The sequence below is a fragment of the Trachurus trachurus genome (genome assembly GCF_905171665.1).
Source record: "Trachurus trachurus genome assembly, chromosome: 3".
NCBI lineage: Eukaryota > Metazoa > Chordata > Actinopteri > Carangiformes > Carangidae > Trachurus > Trachurus trachurus.
Genome location: NC_139893.1, coordinates 29444044 through 29466328, shown reverse-complemented (window position 1 = coordinate 29466328; position 22285 = coordinate 29444044). Strand labels below are relative to the sequence as shown.

Genomic DNA, 22285 nt, shown 5'->3' with positions numbered 1-22285 from the left:
ACCGGCACTTATTAAAGGAGCAGTAAACATAAAATAATGATAAATTGAACAGTACTCTGCTTTTTGACTGCTTTGATGACATTCTGTTAAATTAAACACAATAATTATTATGTTTGCTTACTTTTAGGTTTGATCTTAATTTTATAAGTTTATTGTCTTATTCATCTAGGTTACATTTGCACACAGTGCTGTTTGCATTCTGTCCGTCTTGGTGTTTTAATTTTGTTTCTCACCAATATCAATTAAACTTACCAGAAAGACAGAGACAAAAGTTCAACTTGGACTCAGCTTGTCCTTCCTTAAATATTCACTTGAACAACATGCATCCGTTTTTGCTTCTTCAGATGATCAGGGGTCGTATCAGCAGTGTTTCGTACCCGTGCAGGGAAGTTACATAGTGCAGTTTCAGCCGACGCGACCCGGCTCAGGCTGCGGCGGCAGCACCATTCATCCTATTAACCATTTTTCTACCATTGCAGTGAGTCTGGAAACATTATTTGAAGGCCGAAAAACTCCGCAATGTTACTTTAATTGCTGTATTTTGAATGAAATTGATTCATTCCAATTATTAATTGCATAATTCCAGATCACATATACTACTTTATCAACCCCACAAAGGGATGTTTAGCGGTTCACTCCATACAATTTCACAATTTGCAAATTCACAGTAAAATTTGCCTGTCAGCGGTTCCTAATCATATGTTTGTCACCATTGTTATTTTGCTGTTGTTTGTTTGTGAGTGTTCTGCTGTCTTTAATGCAAACGTTTCAAATGTTACTCACATTTGATAGGAAATACAATATGTTCAGCAGAATAAGGGGATCTCCACCCATTGATTGTTGTCAGGGCAATGAATTCAGTTAGTCAACACTGTGATACAATCTGAAAATGAACTGAAAAGCACTGTTTCAACATCCTTAGCTCAGTTCCAATAGTCTTGTAAAAGTTTATATTTGTTCATTTGGGCTAAAACTACTTTATGAGCTCTTTTATACTTAGGCCATGATTGGGTCAGTTATCACCTGATGTTTTTATAGGGACAAGCAGAAATCACACAAAGGTAAGACAGTGCAGTTAAAGTAAATGACCATGGATTAAAAGTTATATTGTCTTCGTTGGGGGTATTTGACCAACTTCCCAGTGTTTTCTCTTCTATCTTCAACAGAAGAAAACTCATAAATTTAGTCAACTGAAATTAACAAGTTAACTGGACAATGATCAAATTGCAGGTTAAGAAGGTTTGTTGAAATTAATATGTTTGCCTTCCAAGTTAGAGATAACAAATATCAATATATATTATAACAAAAGAAGTGGGTCAAGTTTCACATTGCAGTCACTGTTGGGTTTTTAAAGAGCAGTGAGTCACACAGGGGCCGGACTCTCAAATGTGTTTTTGTATATAAACACGCACAACTACAGTACACAGGCTCACTACGCACATGCATATAATATTGTCAGTGATCCACTGTTATGATATCATCTTACTTTTCCCCCAGGGAGAGTCACGTGACCACTGTTAGAGTAAGGGTGGGTGGGTTAAAACGCTTCAATGAAAAACACATGGAGGGAGGAGAGAGCTGCCACTAAACAGAGGGAGAGAGAAGAGAGAGAGTGAGTGAGAGAGGGTGACATGAGCTAAAGAGACAGAAGAAGAAAAGCAGAACAGCTGTAGGAAAGGGTCTAAGACTCCTGAACCAGAACCAAGAGCAGAACCAGAGGCTGTACACAACAACCACAGCAAGACCCCGGGACCACAGATCAGGACCCAGCCCAGTCCACCATGTCAGAGTCCATCAGAAGAAGGAGCTCCAGCAGACAGCTCCTGCAGAACCTCATCAGGTCAGAGAGAAATGTGTTTAACACATGACAGCTTTGTTTGGTTCTCACTTGTACCTGCAAGATTGAATCATCAGTCTGCTGCAGGTGTGCTCAGCAGAACACTTTATTTTAAGGGGTCCTTGTTCCTGTGTATCTACCTAATTAATTACAGTGTAATTACCTATGTAACCGTATGTAATAACATGTACTTACATTGTAAATACATAGTGTATTTTTGTGTACTTAAAGGTCCTTGTTACACTTGTAATAAGAAATGCTTGTGCAAAGAGAGAGGCCACTTTGGCATTTCTTATTACAAGTGTAACAAGGACCTGTAAGTACACCAAAATACACTATATATTTACAATGTAAGTACATGTTATTACATAGGGTTACATAGGTAATTACACTGTAATTAATTAGGTAGATACACAGGAACAAGGACCCCTTAAAATAAAGTGTTACCTCTGATTCTGTTGCTGATCAAGAATAAAAACAGACTGTGATGTATGCCATCATCATCACATAAGAAAACAATGATAAACTACTGATGGAAATAAACTTTACTTTTAGATAATTCTAAGACATTGTATTTTACTTTTGAATTCAACTTCTCTCTGTTCACTTTGGTAAAAAAAAAAAAAAAATTAAGTTCCCTGCTACTCTGTACTTCTTCTAGATCGGAGGGAAACACTACTTGTTACTCCTTTCCTAGACTGTTTATCACATTTTAGAGAGGAAGAGAGAGTAGTTTATAAGTTTGACCAATACTACTCTAAAAGGTTTCACAACGTCTCAATTTTTCCAGTTGTTTCTGAAATTGACACAGTTTAATGACCCAGCGTTTCCGAGATGAAGGCATAAAATTAACAAGTAAAGTTTAACCCTAACTCTTTATTTATTTTAAAGATGGGGTAAGAAGGGCAGCAGCTGTTGCAGAAGTTCCTGCTAATGTGCTGCAGATTTCTTTGTTTTCACCCTCTGTGCAGTTCATCACAACGCAGCTCTATGTGCTTTAAGTCTGGAGACTGTGCTGCTCTTCCATCATGTCAATCCACCGTCTGGTTCTTTTCCTCCCATGTTGTGACTCATTATTGTGCTGTAGCATGAACCTCTGACCAACTCCTTCATTAGTCCCCATTTTGAATTTGACAGCAGTGCAATAATAATGTAGCACTTGGCGTAGCAACACACTGACCTAACTCATCATCCTGTAGGAATTGTCTGGATCAACTTTCAAGACTTCATTAATCAAATTCTCACCTTTGTGTCAGTTAATGTTTTTCACTGGGAACCTGAATAATGAAGTTGTTCAAATTGGCTCTTAAATTATAACTTGAACCTACCATCTACATATCAATAAATAAGAAAAATGATCCACGTTTATAATAACAAAATACTGACAGGATCGTTTAACCAAACGTGTTCCTTTCCATTTGATATTTTCACAACTGATGTCTATCTGCTTAATTTATTTTACAGTTAAAGTTAATACATCCAAAAGTGTATAAAATACTGAATGTCTATAGTGTTATGGCCATTAACTCTAGTTGGAGGACAAAACTTTCTCTAGACCTGCAAGAGAAGGATCGCTTGTTTTTCTTTCTTAGTTTTAACTGAACTCATATCTTATCCACATACAGTATCTGCAGCCAAAATAAACCCAGAAAACACGCAAACTGGAGCATAAAACACACACAAAAAAGATAAAATATGAAATTAAAACAATATAAAACATTATTCTAAAAGCCTCCATTTATGATAATGAAGTGTTTATAACAAGATCACCATCAAATCACAATTTGAGAAAAAAAAAGATAATTTGACCCAGTCTTGCACTATTGTAGTGTAATTACATTCATTTTGTCTTCTTTTTGGTTATTCACAGTTTTTTTCTTATACTTCTTTTTAACAGACAAAAGGGAATTTTACACTGACATGTTCACACCTGCTTGAGTTTAAGAACTAAATCAAAATATTAATATCAATACAGCAACCGTCAACATCAACAGTTAGCAGTTATTTGGCATCATCCACAAATGTCCTTCACTCTCTGACATCAATACAGTGTGGAGGAAAAAAAGCAAATTCTTCATTGTATGATTCAGAAGTCATGTCAAGAAATGCTTTGATATTTTCTATAATGTGCTTTTGTGAACCTTTATGAGATGATTCTTCTGTCACCTGAGACAACATAATAAAGTCATTTAGTGATGTAACATATAGACCGACGAACATGACTTAACTTGAACGAGGAACCTAATAATTTGCATTTTCATTACGCAGTAATAATAAGGTATGTGGGCTGTAATAAACTGTGTGGCTGCTTTTCCTTTTTTACTCTTTAATTACATGGTCTGAAAAAGGCTGTTGAAACCATATGAGTTTGAAACACTTAGATTTGTTTCCCAGAGTTGTAGCATAAAAGCACCTGATATTTACAAAACCAATCAGAGTATATTCTCCTTTCATCTAAAACGCCCTGATTGTCTCATTCCCACCACTCTCTCTTTTTCCAGTAGCAACCTGTCATTGTATGGAGACCTGATTCATTTAGTGAAATTAAAGGGTAAATCCCCATCTGTTGTCATATAGTTTTGTCCTCTGCTAAATTCTGTGTTGTATTGTTTTGGTTTGAACACCTGATACAGTCTGTCCTGGTTGATCCAGCCTAATTTCATGAGCTGTTTTTCACATTTGCACCCGTCTCGTAACTACTGCTCCTTGTTGTCAGTGAGGTTGTTGTTTCCTCGATGATCGGTGGAACATTGCTGCGTGACTTCACCGAAAATGACACTGAACTCAGAGTTCAATGGCTTCTTTTATAGCTGCAACCTCCTTAATGGCCATGACATCATCTGGCGGAGACCTGAACCCCCCCCCCCTCCCACCCTACTGCACACACACACAAAGAAAATGCCGTTCCCCAGGCCTCCATTGCCTCATTGTGTAAATGGTGGAAAAAGTGATGCATATCAAAGAGATTTCCTCCATAATTTCCTCCTTTCACATTTATGCTTCACAGCATCATGTTAATATCCAGCAGACCTTCAAGGTACCACCAGACTGGCCTGCAGAGACAATGCACTGTAACAGCATGCCTCTTCTAAATCTTCTTGAGTTATACTTTTCCCGTAATGTCTCTTGATATTCGCAGGTCTAGACTTGTTGCTTCTCAACCCTGTCTCTCAGAAATAAAGTTTCTATTCATTTGATCTGCAATGGCAAATATGTTGTTTTGGAAACATAATCACTGGCTGGTTCAAGTCCAGAGGCAACATATTTTTTAATGAATGAAGCATTTGATTTATTAATGACAGCACAGTCACCAGGAGGTCAGGAGCTGGATGGATGGTATCCAAACTACAGGACTGTGACAAGCGCAGTGTTGGACGCGTTGCTTTTAAAAAGTACACAAAGTTAAAGTCCCGTTCACTTACATGGAGATTTTTTCTGAATTGAGGTCCCATGGTGAGCGTTACTTCCTGCTCTGCCCTGGTGTCCCAGCTCTCATCTCTGCGGCACAATGACACAAACATGCTCCGTAACCAACAATCTTTTGTTTATGAGGGTTACGTCATCCACCGCTCCATGTACTGTATTTTTTGCCGGCTTCGTTGTAAACAAATGCACATGGCCAGGCGGAGGGTTAGCGACACAGAGGAAAAGCAACCAGACTTGCATAGTTCCTCTCTAAACGGGTGTATTATTTTCTGATGATACTTCTTGAGTCAAGTAACACTGATAACGGCGCATCTTATTGTCAGTAACTGTAATGGTGTTGTAACGGGGGAAACAGTTACTCTTTTGATTACTCGTTACTGAAAAAATTAGCGCCGTTAGTATCGTTGTTTATTTTAACACCATTATTCCTATCACGAGACACGCAAGACCACGATTCACATCTAGAGTCTGGGTAACAAAAGCACCTTAAGGGTAAAGGTTCGAGGAAGATGATGGTTTGGAATAAATGTGCCTGCTGCCGCTGTGATCTGGTCCAGCCCTGTAATCACAAATGTGATCATATTCTCACTGCTGGTCAGCCAATTAGCTACGTGATTGTTGATAACATATGTACTTGTTCCAATGAGCCATGAGTGTTTGCAGTGAGGCCCCTTGTGCATTTGTTGTTGGAATAAGAGAAAAGGCAACTAGCAGCTTTGTGACTTTTTTGGAAAAACCTTGGAAGCTTAGATGAGAATTTAATATGATGCAATTATGTCCATTCTGCAAAGTTTTCAACTTTGACCTCTTGTTCTGTATTAACCCAGCCCATGGATCTTTGTCTAGATAGCTGTCCAACCAGTCAAAGATGCAGGAAGTAGCTAAGTATAAACAGTGGCATTAATGCAAATACTTATTTGCTACAGTAATGTCTTTCTGTCTTGGCACCAACCCTTAGAATGGGGAATCAATTTAAAAAGTCGTGTCACGCTTTGGTGAAATGGTTTAGTTCACTTACAGTATACTACTAAAACATGCAAAACCACTGACATGGTGCTTTGAAGATTTCATATTCCTTCCTGTTGTTGCAGTGATGATGAGGTCCAGACAATGAAACCTGTTTCCCACTGGACCCATTTCCACCCAAATAATGTCCTGAGTGAGAGTCTGAAACAAGCCTGTCACACATCAAATCGATTTACAGTGAACTGAAGACTGGCTCCTGCCAACATGGCTCTCACTGCATCTCCAGTGAGCATGATCTTATGTAGGTCACTTTCCCACATAATAAGGACCGCAGTCTGTTTCACTCCCAAACGTCCATGGCAAGTGTCCTGATCGGCCTTTTATATTAGAATTTGTCTTTTTGGATATTAAAGATGCTTTTTGTGATGATCTCACCAAGACAAATGTTTGATGAGCAGAGGGGTTGACATGCTTGGAAAATTAATCATATTTTTAGGTGAAGGCATTTGCATTTATTCAACCGGCAGCTGGCCAGTACAAAGATAAATGGTCCTCATGTTAGATGCATTCTTTTAATGAATAATACACCATTAAAGCAGAAGTGAGTGATATATTTGTGTTAATATAAGTCTTAAATAGTTATATCTTCCGACAGCAATCACTTACATAGAGTGTTTGGACTGAAACACGGGTCTCTCAGTCCCTCTGCTGTGCTCTGAGCCAAAGAGAAAACATTTATCGTATCCTACAGTTTTTATCCAATGAGGAGAGAGAACGGCATGCAGGGCTGTGTGTGCAGCCAAGGAACGCCGTGAATGTGGTGACGTAGCGACGAGGATTGTTATGGTGCGTTCAAGGAAACTCGTATTTTTCCGACCGTGAAGTGGTACCAGTTCGATCTGGTACGAGTTCACCCGTCGGAAGTTACGAGTGGCCGTTATAGTGACTTTCACCGGTAAAACAGGTCGGAAAAACACGAGTGGGTTGCCTGGAACGCTACAAAGTCGTAAGTTGTGACTTGAAGCTGTAATTTACGATTTCAAAAGCCTGCCTGGAACGCAGCATTAGCGAAAACGACCGGATCACTCACTTCTGCTTTAAATTCACAAGCTGCGTTTACCAGCAGATTGTTTCTAAGAGAGTCAGACCTCCCAACAAAGACGACTACCTGCCAAAGATATACCAAATTTTAGAATTACTAGAGTTTCTCACCTTCTCCAGGCTTCTCACCTTTTATATACTGCCAAACTAAGTGCCAGCTGTAAAGTGAACACATTACAACCTTAAACGCTGTTAAAAACCCACTTGATTACTGTGTGACACTGACAAAGTTTAGTTTGCTTTAACAATGCGGTCTGTGACTCACTGAGTCATGTGTTTTCTTTTGCTGTGGCAGTGTGTTAGACCGCGCAGCACAAAGAACCAAACAAATCTATTGTGTAAAAAAAAATGCACATCATCAATGCAGTCATCAAAGAAAATCAAGGGTTGAATTTTTATATTTTAAAGGAATGATGTTTTATCTCCACTGCATCTCAGCACATTGTGTTCCTGTGTGCTGCAGTGACACACAACAACACTAGATACACCCAGTACATTCAGAGGTCCAGACTCGGTAGGCTACATGAGGAGAATCAGTGTAGTTACATTGATTTATCTCTTCACTAAACCACTACTCCTGTTCATGGCTCCTTTTATTCTCAACTAACAGCTAACAACTAAATCCTACTGAACAATGTCGCTCCCTGCAACCTTTTAACTCCAGTTTCTTAACTTCAATGTAACTTTAGACTTTTCTCTGCTCATTCTCATTTGTCAAGCCATTTATTGTTTTAGAAATGTGCAAGTAAGGCAAAGCAGACAGGCCTCATCTAAATCGACTTGAGTTTCACACATGTTTTGATGCAGGTAGTGACTTGTTGCCCTTGAAATCTGTCTCATAGAAAAACTGTTTTTACACAACTCTGCAACAGCAAATATGTTTTTAGGAAATATAATCTCTGTCTGGATTAAGACCAGAGGCAACATATTTCAAAAATATTTATTAATTCATGTATTGTTGGCCTTAGCATGGATTGTGTATGGATTGTCTTTTTTTTTGTTTGTGACTGTTTCTGATTCTTTGAACATTGTTGTTTGTCCCCTAAAACGGCAAAATAAGTCAAATATCATTTACAAGGATGGATGGATATATCCATTTCTCCATAAACATTTCTGTCACAGTAAACACTATGGGCCCTAGTTTCGTCGACCAGGTGAAGTCTAACGTCAGCGCAGCTTCGCCACGCCAACGGGGTGTGGCCCAGGTCCATTTCGCAAGATTGGTGGGCCGCGCAGTCAGACTTACGCCAGCGCAATCCCTCCCCTCGTCCCTCCCACCGGCGCAAACGGCAAAGAGGGAGGAGAGAGGGCGGAAGGGAGACAGGAGGAGGAGAGAAAGGCGTGGAGTGGGTTTGACACAGCCGAGTCAGATCTTCACCAATCAAAGGAGCTCCTCTCCTCACCTTTAACTGCGCGGCGGGTGATGCGCGCTGCAAGTTTGTCATTTTATACTTTGACATGGACGGAGGAAACAGCGACGCCAGAGGCCGAACCTCTCCCCGGAGGAAACAGCTGTTTCCCCGGAGGTCCGAGCTCAGAGTGACCAACAATGAGTTTACTAATAATAATACAAATATCCTTAATCAGGTTTGATCTGATACACTGAGAACCCCTGCCCAATAGTATAAGAAACAACAACTAATAAACTAATAAAGAAACTCACATTTATTCAAACCCTGTGCAAGATGATGAGACAAAGATAAACAAACACCATGCGTAACGGATGAAATCCGCGTAAAGGACGCTCTCTCTCTCCCTCTCTCTCTCTCTCTCTCTCTGTCCGTCTCTTTTTTTCTCTTTTTTTCTGTGATAGAGAGTATACTGTAGTAGGCTATATACTGACTATCTGATACCGAGGCAGTGGTGGTGGACTAAGAGAGATGAAGATTTGTGTTTTGTTTTTCATTACGGCTGCCTGATGCGGTCGCTGGCGTTAATAAATTAATAAGTAAATAAATAAATAAATAAAGCGATCATCACAACGGCAGTGCGTATCTCAACACGGCAGCGACATGCAGTCATTCACCCTCAGTCCTGCTTTTGGGACATCCACAGCTGCTTTTCAGTGCCAGTTCGTCCCTGCTGTGTTAATTCAGGTGGAGTTTCCATTACGCGTGCCACAGCCTTTGATCTCTGCTTTGATCTGACGTCAGATGTGACGGGACAATCTATATAGATATAAATTCACGTGTTGATTCCATTAGTTGCATTAAATAGTGGTTATTGTGGATATTTATTGCATTGAAATGTGTCTGGAACTGTGGAGATCTGCCTGTGAGGTCTTGGTGACGTGTGTGCACTGCAGGTCAGTCAGCCAAACTTGCACTGCACCTGCTGCGCTCCGCGCTGCGCTGAGACTAGACCTGGTTGGAGGTGGCGAGCTTTCAGCGCAACTTCGGCGGGACATTTTCGGACGAAACTTCCACTGCACCAAGCTGAATCTGTGACGCCTCCCCCTGCTGCGCGGCCACGCCTATCTCAGCGCAGCGCGATCTGCCAATCTTCCAATCTGACTTTGCGCTCGGCTGCGCTGGTCGAAACTTGCATTAGACCGGCTGCGCTACCTTGCGCCACCTGCGCTGCGCCAGCAAACTAGGGCCCTTTGTGTAGAGTCTGATTTTATGAGCACGTACACGATTTATTGTCATGTATTTCAAACTTTCGTTCAGTTTGACCAGTAATAACAAAACTGTACAGATGGAAGAAACTCATCCAGGTTGTTCCGTTCACTTTGTTTGGAGGTACTCAGTCTTTTGTAGTAATTTCTCAATGCATATGAAACTGAGGTGAGAACAGTGATGGAGGTTTACAGACAGTACTGGAAATATTGACCTTAGCTTTCTCTTTGAAATAAGTTTATTTCTAAACTCGCTGATTCCCTGATGTCTTTTGCTTCTTTTCCACCCAACTTATTTTCATCAGTGTTGCAGTGAACTTGTACCACCCCATCATGACTGATTAAAAAAAGGGTCCATTTGTGATAAACTGGATTTTTCCCTTAAAAACAATGACATAAGACTTTGGAAAAGTTGTTTGTAGCCAACTAAAGTCCAACAACAGTTTCTGGTTTCAGCAGTGGACGATCTCTTGCTAACAGCCGATCAGAGGGCTGACTGAATATTTCCAAAGCTCTTGTTATTCCAGTTTTCTGACAAGATGTTCTCCAGACCTCCATAAGTATGATGGCGATCCGGAGGTCTGCAGGATTAAAATCTCTCTCCATCCTCTCTCCTGCTCCTCCTCCATCTCCTCACCTCCACCCTTCCCCTCCCTCCCGCTTTCTCTCTCTTTGTTTCTCTCCAGAGATTGAAATTAAGTGAAACAGCACAGCAGCTGGCTCAAGCTCCACCAGATGTGCTTGGACAATAAAAAGAGTTATTGTTATCAAGTCCCGCCCCCTGGAACCTGAAGCCGATCATACAGAAGAAGTGAATGAGCTTTCTATTTAAGACAAACTCATTTTTTCCTCTGATTTTTCAGCCCACTTACCTGTGAAAAAACCTCACACAAAGTTTTCCATAGAGATTTCTCAGTCTCAATCTGTCAAGTGATTAATGAGCAGTTGGGCATCAAAGTGGTAGGTACAGCATATGGCATGATTAAAATGTTCATTTCTCAACAAACATGTACAGAAACGCATATATCCTGCTCATGCTACAACATTTGGTGCTGTTTAGACAAGGGTTAAGGTTAGTGTTAGTGAGTGTTTCCATTATGTGACATGAGTTTGTTTCAGCTGCTGTCAGTTGGTTGGTACTTCTCAGTTTAACATTACATTTGTATAAAAGTAAATATCAAATGTTTTTCAAGCATTAATAATAGACACATTTTTACAACATGTACACTGGCAGATGACTTTGGTTTTTAGACCCATCTTTCAGGACTTCGTAACTGAACTTGCCCTTCACACTGTGCAACAAAATGTTCACGCAATTTCTCAAATGCTTGTTGGGTCCGTCAGCAGGTTAGTAAGTCAAAGGATCATTTGTTTGCAATTAGCTGCTCATATGATAGTTCAAATTTTACATTTAGACAGGGAATGGTTGCAACATTTTTGGCACTTCTGTCAGTAGTTTGAACCTCTTTTAAAGGACAATTACGGGCAAATTCAACATGCGGCTAATAGTTTCCTAATATTTTAGGTGTAAAAGGAGGATTCTGAAGATTTTCTTTTTAATTGCTTCTGTTTTGCAGTAGTTATGTCCGTCCCTGCATCGCTACAGCAGCGATAAATGGGAGCAGACCGATCTTACGCTGTTAAGAGTATTTACATCCCTCAAAACCGTAATTTTTTCCCACCGACACCGTCAGATGGCTATTCAAAAATAATTAATATAAGTTTGCTTCTTTCTGCCCCCTTTCATTCAAGAGTTACAGTATTGTCACTGTTTATTTTATTTTTTGTTTTTATGCTTGATAAATGAATGAAATAAATAAATAAACTAAACTAAACTAAACTAAAAATACACCAAGGGATTTCTTTACTTCAAGCAAGCGGACATGTTTGTAAATGGAGCTGTAATACAAAGTCTCGTGTGAGAGTCAAGTTGACGGCTAACTGTTTACAGGTCGTCTGAAGCTCTCCCATTTGTTTTATCAGCAAAGGAATATCAGCTCGGAGCCACAACATCTTCGTAGCGGTAAGAGTTAGTCTGGATATTGTTTATTCAGCCTGTAAACTGAGCGTGTCATCTTGACTCTTGCGCGAGACTTCGTGAGACTTTGTACAGCTCCGTTTACAAACATGTCGGGCTTTTTGAAGTAAAAAAAAACCCCTTGGTGTATGTTTGAATAGCCATTTGACGTTGTCTGTGGGGGAAAAATGTGGTTTTGTGGGATGTAAATAGCCTAAACAGCGTAAGATCGGTCTAGTCCCATTCATCGCTGATGTGGCGATGCGGGGACAGACAGAACTACTGCAAATGAGGAGATATTAAAAAGAAAATCTTCAGATTCCTTCTTTTCACCTCAAATATTAGGAAAATAGCTCCAGATTGAATTAGCCTGGAATTGCCTTTTAAGTCACTGCAGTCAGAATTCAATTGTAGTTGTAGTTGATGTAGTTGCCAGTGTCTACTGCTAAATGGTACAACTGTAATTCTGCAGTTAAAGGTTGAATATGGAAAATGCTTATTAAAAGCTATATTTTTTCAAAAATAATACATCCACGGGGCGTTTAGAGGGGTGCAGAATACGAGTATTGCTTTTCCATAAAAAAGGGGTTTGACAATGATCATTACATTGTACCAGCCAGTAGTCGACACTTCTCCGCTGTTTTAACCCTCCTCCCGGCCGTGTGCATTTGTTTTCAAGCGGTGGGTTGATGGATATCATGCTACAATGTGTGTATTTGTGTAGTCTTATCTGTCATAAACAAGAGATTATGGTTCACGGGCCACCAAGAGGAGAGTTTGTTTTTTTTCACCAAGACGAGAGCTGTGACACCGGGTCAGAGACTCTGATCATGCAGGTTTGGTTTTCCAGTCCAGGACTGGAGCCATTACTCATCATCTTTGTTTGTGACAAAAAAAAGGATTTTGGCATCCTTTTGATTTACATAGTACTTTCATATTTAGCTTACAAAGTGTTTCATAAGGATAACAGTAAACAAGCAACAAACCATGCAAAGATAAAGAGTTGTTAAAAACAAAAGTAGACACACAAGTAAGCAATGTTGGAAAATGTGTGAAAATTTAAACAGGATTTTTCTTTTTACTTTTACTGTCTGTGAAAGAAACGTGTTTTAGAAACTATTTAAAAGAAACAGGAGTGAACTGGGATGAGCTGGAACAAGTTATATGTTTTCACCCAACATCAGCTCTCTAACAATCTTGTGTTTGACTGGGAGTAAATCCCTGCAGCCGGATTCAGCATCTGGTGAAGAGCCTGATGTCAGGGAAGCGGAGGCTGTTACAGCAGCAGTTTAACGATCATGCTTTCAGAATGAGATGTTCCACATCCACATACTTTCACCCTTGTAGTGTATCTGTAACCCAGAAGGAGGGAGGGATTTACGAAACCAGCTTTATAACCATCATGGTCTGTGTCTCTCACAGCAGTAAAGTTTAATATATTTCCAGATGATCAAGAAAAATCAAAGACATTCTGTAAGATTATTTGAAGCTGAGAGTGATCTGCCCCACTGTTGCCACTCCACCTAACTCAAACGCAAAATTAAAAATGCAGATGTCAGTTTGTGGTAGTCAACCACTCGTCACTCAAGGTGACCACACCCTTGATTACCGCATATCTTGAAGCCTTAATAAATCTAAACCAAAGCTGTTTTGGTACTGAGCTGTAAACATGTTTATTTCTGCTGTAAAGTTGGACATTTCAACATGGGAGTCTATGGAGACTGATTCACTATTGGAGATACAGTCTAGTGGTCAGTAGAGGAACTGCAGTTTCTGACACTACTGCACAGCTTCATCGATCAAAGCAACAGAAATGTTTTTTGTTTTGTTTTGTTTTTTCAAATATAGCCAATATGCCAAAGTGAAATTCACTTTATGGAATATTTCCATTTTGAGTTTTGAATACGTAGCTGGACTGTGTGAATACATTAACTTGAACTTTAACTGACCCCTGCAGTAGGAGCTGTGCTGATGGTCTGTTGATGTCTGTGCCGACTGCAGGGTGACGGCCCAGCGCAGCCAGGAGGACGCTGAGGAGGTGGAGAGGGAGCGGAGGAGGAGAGCCAGGGAGAGCCAGAGGGGAGAGGGTAGCCCCCCCTGTCCAGAGCCGCCCCACCACAACGACGTTACACAAAACATGCAGTGAGTATGATGACGACACTTCACTTGTCTCATATTGTATAAAGCTGAAGCTGAAAGAGCTTTTCATCCCGTGACTGATGACCTCAACACTCGATACTAAAAGCTTTACAGAGCGAGAGTGCATAAAAGAGCATGTAGCTACTAAAAATCAATTTATGTCCATGCATGGCTGAGTTTAGCTAGACAGAGGTTTACAACTATTTTTAATAGGCTAGTTATTAGATTACAGTTATTTTTTCTAGTTAAGTTTTGTCACACTGTGCCTGTCACGGGGTTCTCCCATGCGCCACACTTAAACTGCTACTCTACCCTGTTTAAAACAAAGATTTTCACCTCACTAATAGGCTACAATCCGTGTCCATGTTCGTGCATGCATACAGTATGCAGTCTGTCTGTGTGAGTTGTCAGTAATGACTGAGGAATGGGTAACGAATGATCTATCAAAATTTATAGAGCAGTAAGGAGCCATTAAGAAAGACATTTGATTTACCAGGCTGTATAAAAACCTCTGACTGGTGTCCTTGCTTTTAAAACTCAGTCTGAATGATCTGAGTCCTGCGTGTTGAATTCTGGTGGTGAGGCGAAACATTTGTTTGTGTTTAGATCACAGATTGGATGCACACAAGGCAGTCTCAGTCCAGACTGTTCTCATTTGTGGTTCCCCGATGATGGAACAAGCTACCAGATGTTATTATTATCTTCTTGAAGATTCCTCTCCTCCTTCCTAGAGCACTTCCTCTCATAACACCTAACACCATAACATGCCTAATAAGTAGGGCCTGAATATTAAATAAATAAATAAATAAATACCGATACTGGGGAGTAAAAAGTTTTATTAACCAATGAATCAGTTGATCATTAGTTTAGTTCAGTTGATCATATTTGCATAAACATTTAGCAATGATAACTTTAATTATTAAAAATGTCCTCAGTGCAGCACAGCAGTAAAATAATGGGAAATTGTCAATAAAATACATGAAAATAACTAGTTGATCCCCTTGTCCTTTGTCTTATTAAACAGATTTTGTAAATGAGTGAACTGTCGTCCATGTTGAAGCTCACTTTCCATCGACTACAGTGCTGATTACAGGGGAAAGGACCTGTTGTAAATGAGCTGAGGAGGCTGCATCAGTTTTCCAGTTCTTTGGTCAGACATGTGATGTCAGATGAGGTCTCAGAAGGGGAAATATCCTGAGACTGTGCTGCTAAGCAGGCTCATCTACAGATCTGTGAAATAAACACTCATCAAATACTCTGCTCAGTGATGAGCTTTGTGGCTCCCTGTGTAAGGAGATGAGAATATTATTAATCTGACTAAGCAAATGCAAACGACTGGAGAAAGCATCAGCTGTTTTCTGGGTGATTTGTGCCGATGAGGTTCAGTCGGCTGATATTAGTTGACCTGAAACAAGAGGCTGGCTCTGTTTGATGTTCCTATGGTTACTGTCTCTGTCACCATGGAGCTGTCTGCCACCTGCTGCCTTGCTCAACATTGTGCCCTGTTCGAGACCTCTGAGTGACATTAGAGACACTCAGTGACCTGGATAATGAACTCAGCAGCAGAGAAACCTTCACACTCCACCATCTTTGACTATAGTCCTCTTTCAGCTAGAGGACAGTAGACACAAGACAGGTGTCTTTGGAGGTGGCAGAAAGTTCTTTCCCCTCTGCACCCTGTTAAGAAGTGAGCTGGACAAACAGTGACAGTCACGTTGAGAGCAACAGACTCTTGTTAGTACATGCAATGTCATGCCATGTCATGCCATAAAGACTATAAAGATTTTGAATCTGTGGACTGTGAGAGCATATAAATTAAAATGATTAAAAAAACATGCATTTTGGGGTTTAAAAGAAAACAAATGATCGATTAATTTAAAAAGCCATTTTTAATGATTACTGTATGTTAAGATAAGAGTTAATGTTGTATGTAAAGTAGAATTACTTGAATGCGTATTAACTATGATCCAATAATATAAATTGTGCTATTGTTCTGAAATGGACTGTTCTCTTTCATTAGTTTTTGGTAGTTTTTAGTTTCTTTTTATACCAATACTTTCATAGGACTTTAATTTCTACTCTGTGGTTTTTCTAATTTTACTTCAGTACTATATCAGATGTCTTCTTCCTCCGCCATAAGCCAATATAGAAATGTAGGCCTATTCAGTTCACATTTGTTTTTGAATCATCAGTAGCCTATTTTTTTTTTTTTTAATGTGTTTTTTAGTGGACAATGTTTCAAGTTCATGTATCATTTTAAGAACGCTAGTAGCCTTGATTTCTTTTTTTTTTCTTTTTTTTTGGATCAAACTATTTACGAGCTGCAGTCAACCCACAAATACACACACACTACATATGGTCTTCATTTCCTCTGGTGTGTGTCATGCTGCAGCACTGTGCTGTAGTTTGCATGGCTTTTCTCTGAGTTTTTTATGCATCCACAGAGATTCAGACGTTTCCACTGGAGGATTCATCCTGGCTAGAAAGAGAGAGAGAGACAGTTTCAGTCGCACTAATCCAAGCCAGAAAGTACATTTATCCAGTCCTCTAAGGTAACTGTTCTCAATTTGTTCTTCAGGTTGGACGAGGAGCTAAAGCCCAGCTGCTGCTTGGTTCTGGAGGAGGATGAGGGCTTCAGTGACTGGAGCCACAGGCTGGAGCACCGCAGCGAGCAGGAGGCGCAGTATGACAGCAGGGCCAGGCAGCAGACATCTTCAGCACCACAGTGGAAACCGCAGCCTGAGGAGGGGAAACGGCAGGGTGAAGACGAAGAGAAGGAGAAGGGATGGGAACCAGAAAGAAGCAGTCGGCCCCCAGAAGCTTCAACAAGACCTCCAGAGAAGGTATAATGATCAATACTGGGAGTGTTGGGATGTCAAGTTGGTTCTTAGTCACTCAGGTCAGAGTCAAGTAAGATCCAGCGGCAAAAAATACTGTTGCAGAGCAACAACACAACATTGCACTCAAGCCATGGTAGACGCCCCGGGACTGTTACACTATTTCAATATCGTTATGTCAGTGGTGCAGTTTGATCGTCTGTAGGCCATTTGATTTGACTATAGATCAGGTCTAGGTTCTATATTAATGCTGTGAAAGTAGAAAAGCCTCTGTCCATAGAGAAGAGAAATGCACAGCCTATCAGAAACTGAACCTTAAAACCAGCCATCAGGACTTCTGTGACTTTGTGATGTTACAGCAAAGCAGTCACCAAGCGCCGCCCACATGGACCCACCATCCAATACTTAGAGGATCTGGTTTGTCTGGGTGTTGAAGCTGAAATGTGCTCTATTTTCATTGGCTTACACAGAAAACACTCAGTCAATCAGAAGAGAGGCTCTAAGCCTCTGTTCTTCTCCTGACACCAACCTGTTGTTATTAGAGCGCCAGAGAGAAGCTGAAAGAGGAGATGTAGAACTACACTGAGATGGTGTTTGGCTCTTAAAGAAAAATATACACCCAAAAAATCTTGTTATTGTGCAACACTTTAAATAAAACACAGGAGAGGAGAAAGAATTAAAGTTTTCAAATGTAGTTTTATCATTGTGAGCCACATTGTTGTTAGCATTTAGCTTGATGTGCAGTGCTGCAGTGCTGCTGAGATGCTAGCGTGACTATGAGTGTTGTTTAAGTATTCAATGTGAACATAATAGCAGTAATCATGACCAGCACTATAATTATTTGCAGGTACTTCTTTGACGTTCTTTATTAACTTGTTTTTTTATACTTGGCAAGAACACACTGAAGAACAAGAGACTTGGTTCACATGTGTGCCAACATTACATCATTAGAAAGGAAATAGTGCTCACTAGAATATGTGATTAAAGTGAATGCAAACCAAAAACATCACTCTTTTATTCATAAGTGTCATCACAACGAAAGAATTACAGCTTTCTAAAACCACTCTGCTACTCAGAGTAGGCCTGTTGTCTCCACGAAGATGGAGCAATGAATCTGAAAGCCAGTCTTACAGTATTAGTAATGTTTGACTCAGTAGCTGAAGTTAATCTGAAACTTATTCGCTTTTTTTTAGAGAAAGAAGCCAACCTGCTTTGCTTTTATTTCAGATGTTGGGCAACAAAAAGGAAGTGAGGACGTCATATAGCTCATCTGTCTTTCTGCAACAGGACACCAGACTGCAGAATGCCTTGGGCCAACCGGCAGACAGGACGTCCTACCTGGCGGCAGGGACGATGAGACCACGGTGTGATATGCCCTGTCTCTTTTTGTGTCAAGTGACAAGTTTTTTTAACCCAACTGTTGTCTCAAGATAATTTTTCTCTTGGTTCAGCGTTTGCCCTGATCAGTACCACATTCCCCAAATTAAGCAGTTGAGTTTCTCCTCCACAGCGGAGCGACCTGCAGGGTGGATGGGCAGGTGGAGAAGGAGGAGCTGAAGGTAGAGGAGGAAGAGGTACAGAAGGTAGAAGAGGTACAGCCGGATTTGCAGGGGGAGTGGAGGTCAGCAGAAACCCAACAGAGCCCTGGAGATGAGGACGATCCAGAAGAAGAAGAACTGAGCTTTACACATGATGAGAGAGAAGACCTCCACCTCAGGAGGGAGTGGAGACACAGGGAGGACGAGGAGGAGGAGGAGGAGGAAGAGGAGGCAGAGCACAAGATGACAGAGAAGGTTGGCTTTCTAACACTACTGCAGCTAGCACTAGTATTTCTCCAGTAAGGACAGTTGTCAGTTGCTTGTTTGCTCCAACATCCATCAGTCAGCTTTAAAATATGTTTGCAACTACATCCAGATAGTCATTAAATGTACTATGAATATTCAAGGTCACCAAAGACGATGACTCCTCAGCTTATTTGTCACATCAGAACTTCTTCAGATCAACATTTTATTGACAGTCTGCTTTCCATAAATTGTGCTGTATTCAATGTATGACATTCATGGATCCCCAGAGGATGAATTGTTTTGCTCCACTGACTAGAGGATTTTGCTCTAGAACAACTCTCACAACAAAGTTTTTATTCATGCAACAGACTTTGAAAAATCTAATGATGTAATCTCCATGAAATTTACTCAGCACATTCATTCTCCCCAGAGGAGCAACTGTTTCTACATACATGGGTTAAGTATTTTTCCAGGATTTCTGTCACTGCTCACAGGACACTCTATTAGTTTATTTATTTATTATTTCTTAATCTTTATCAAAATACAAAAAGGGTGTTGAGCACCAGTTAAATAGCTCTGATAACAAAGCTGCCCCATGGACTTCTGTTTATTTTCAGTGTTACTCACCAAAACATACTGTGCATGTCCTCAACAACAAACATATTGAATCTATTTCTTTCCTCATAAAACATTCACAAAAATGCCTTTTTTTCTTACTGGTCTGAAACCTGCCTCAGCTTATATGTGGAATAATTTAAGTGGAATAACATGAAACTGTTGGCAAAAAAGTGATTTGTGTCATTTGTGCATGTGCGCGAGTATAAACACACAACAGGGACCCACTTGTAAAAACATTACCTCATAGTGCTGCCCAGGACAACTTTAATATCCATATGTCATCACACCAGTGCCACCATAAGGATGGTTTTTGCATTTTTACATTATTGAATCTCTAAAACACATGTTGAGAGTCCTGTCAAGCACTTTCACGTAGTAGGGTGTTAACAAGGGATTCATTCTTTTGCTACATCTGCTGCTGAGTGAGCTGGCATCACTCCAAAATGTTCCTGCTTCTCCCAGTGTTATATAGAATATTTCATCAAACACACTAAGGCTTATTATAAACCTCACAGAGGAATTTGGCTACAAACCTGAAAGTAATAAAAGGAAAAGAAAGCTGCTTCAGCTCGGGTGTATAAGATGTTGCAACAAATTCCAACTTTTAGCACCAGCGATCTGCCAGTTATTCATTAGTCTTTTCCAGCAAAGAGTGCAGAGTGAGTGAGGTTTGAAAGTTTTAATCATGATGTAAAGAGAGCATGGACAGAGAAAATATAATAAATCAGTATTACAAAATCTGTACCAGCACTAGATGACTGATGCCTCAAAACGTAGTCTCAGTTTCTCAGATAGCTCCTGTGTGTTGTGTTGACATTTGTGTGTTGGTGTGGCCATAGATCTCAGTGGAAAGCAGAAATTGGAGTGAGGAGGTGAACACATCTGCGGTTTCTCTCGGCAGCAGCGAAGGCGAGGAGCCATTAAACTGCTATGGTCCCATGAGTCCGACGTTCAAGGTACCTCATACAATAGGTTGTCTGTACAATAAAGTGTCTCTGATTCAAATATCAATTAAAGCTGCATTCCTTTTTATTTGTCTACAAATGTTGAATTTTAAATATACAACGTACAGTATGCATGAGTTGGAGGTCTTTAAAGGCACTTTTGCAGATCTCTGCTGTATAGTAAAGTCTAGATGCCCATGTGTAGTGTGGTTATAAATAAAGGTCTAGGTCTAGGTTCTATATTAATTAAGAGAAATGCACACAGCTTGTATTCAGAAACTTAAACTTAAAGCCAGCCAGGAAATCTGTGACTTTGTGATGCCATTTCCCAACAACAAATGATAAAAAACATGTCTGTAATCATGTGTTGACCTTGCTTATTTTCGATTTCGTTCTCTTTCCCTGCTGCTCCACCAGAAACTCCTCATACAGTTTTACCCGGTAAGTGACCCATGTCTCAGCTGACTGTTAATTAGTGTCACAGTTTGCTTTAAAATTGTTAAGTCACTGAATGTTGAAACAGCAGAAACTGAGCTGTACTTACACTAATTCACCAAACATGTCAGAGCTGCTGGAGCCTGCAGTGACCACTCACTCAGCTCTTTGTATCTTTGCAGGATGAAGTAAACAACAGAGTCTCAACAGACGGAAAATGCACAGTGAGTTCAGTTACAGAAGATGGTCAGGGTCAAAGATCAACAGCTGCCTTAAAATATTGAATATTGATTACCAAATGTTTCTGTTTAAAGTGACTGTTATTATTTTTTTGTAAGTATGATGCTCAGTGAAGAGACAAAAATTTCAACAAAGAGGAATGAAATCACTCGAAACAACTACCAACAGATGCTAAACTATTACAGGTCACTACTATTCTTTGCCACTTTACTTATGTCATTTAAAAGACAGTGAAGTGAAATAAACAGAACCAGAGTCTCTTTCTGGAACAGCTCCTTTTAATTTAGTCCATGTTCCAGATTCGTGGGGTTCTTGTAAACTCCAGCCTCAAAAAGCAGCCACTAAAGGAACATGAGTTTCTGCTTTGCACTATGAAAAAGAATGTCAGTTTTTATTTTGTACAAATAATGTCTGTCTTTGTGTCAGTTTGTAGGACTAAACCTCAGTCTGCTTCAATAAATAAAGTGTTACTGTTGGCCATTTCCCATGTGTGATTTACAATCAGTTTTAACCACTGATTTTCTTCATTCTCTTCTCAGATCCTGGAGAGGACTGAGTCTCTGAGGAAAAGGTGAGTCTGTGTCTGTTTGCTGTGAGATGGATTTAAAAGCATGACGGAGCAGTGTAATAATGCAACAATCCTATTACCCTCAGTGACTCTTAGAGCAAACCAGAGCTTCAGAAATCTGTTACTCTTCTGTGGTTTTGAGGCAATCATTGAGATTCTTTGGGCCTCTGGTATCACTCTACCTCCTGGAGAGCAAAGATCTAATTTAGATGCAGGTAGAAAAAACAAGTGCAGACTGGAAGAAGCATAACTTGTTATTGCCAGACTTTACCCTCTGATGCATTCAGCTCATGTGCAGCAAAAAAATATTAAGAAACACATTATAATAATAATAATAAAAATAAATAATAATTCATTTATTTTATATAGTGCTTTTCAAAGACCCAAAGACGCTTTACATACAGAAAAACGAGGGGAAAGAAAAGAACATAAACAATCACAAACACACAAAAGAAGAAACATATGAACAGGTAGTGAGGGAGGGAGGGGAAGGTCTGTGGGAGATGCTAAGGGGTAGGGGAGATTGTATGCGTGGCTAAAAGCTGCCATAACTAGAGCTGCCAAAACTACAGAAAATATTTTTAAGAAATCATTCATACCGCATGCAATCACAATATTACATTCATAAATGCATTTCAGGACACTTTGGAGCTATGTATATCACATTTTTACTCTTTGAATTTTTTTTTATTTTACTCTTTTGCTATGTTATTTATTGTGTGCTATTGTATTGTATTTTATGTGGTATGCGTATTG

The 22285-nt window shown here is 40.0% G+C and overlaps 1 protein-coding gene across 2 annotated transcripts in view; it reads left to right on the top strand.

Annotated features, from left to right (window-relative positions):
• The first annotated feature begins 1581 nt into the window (after window positions 1-1581).
• LOC311007627 (uncharacterized protein) overlaps window positions 1582-22285 on the top strand; it is a 36873-nt gene continuing 16169 nt past the window's right edge. Inside the window, exons 1-9 of one of the 2 annotated variants that reach the window (XM_084000883.1) lie at window positions 1582-1840; window positions 13966-14106; window positions 16682-16946; window positions 18228-18304; window positions 18451-18733; window positions 20182-20298; window positions 20704-20727; window positions 20904-20945; window positions 21501-21532. In XM_084000883.1, the coding sequence (XP_083857009.1) occupies window positions 1782-1840; window positions 13966-14106; window positions 16682-16946; window positions 18228-18304; window positions 18451-18733; window positions 20182-20298; window positions 20704-20727; window positions 20904-20945; window positions 21501-21532 (1040 nt within the window). In that variant the 5' untranslated portion in view covers window positions 1582-1781. Of the gene's footprint in view, window positions 1841-13965; window positions 14107-16681; window positions 16947-18167; window positions 18305-18450; window positions 18734-20181; window positions 20299-20703; window positions 20728-20903; window positions 20946-21500; window positions 21533-22285 lie in introns of both variants that reach the window. The other variant, XM_084000882.1, reaches the window with a different exon arrangement.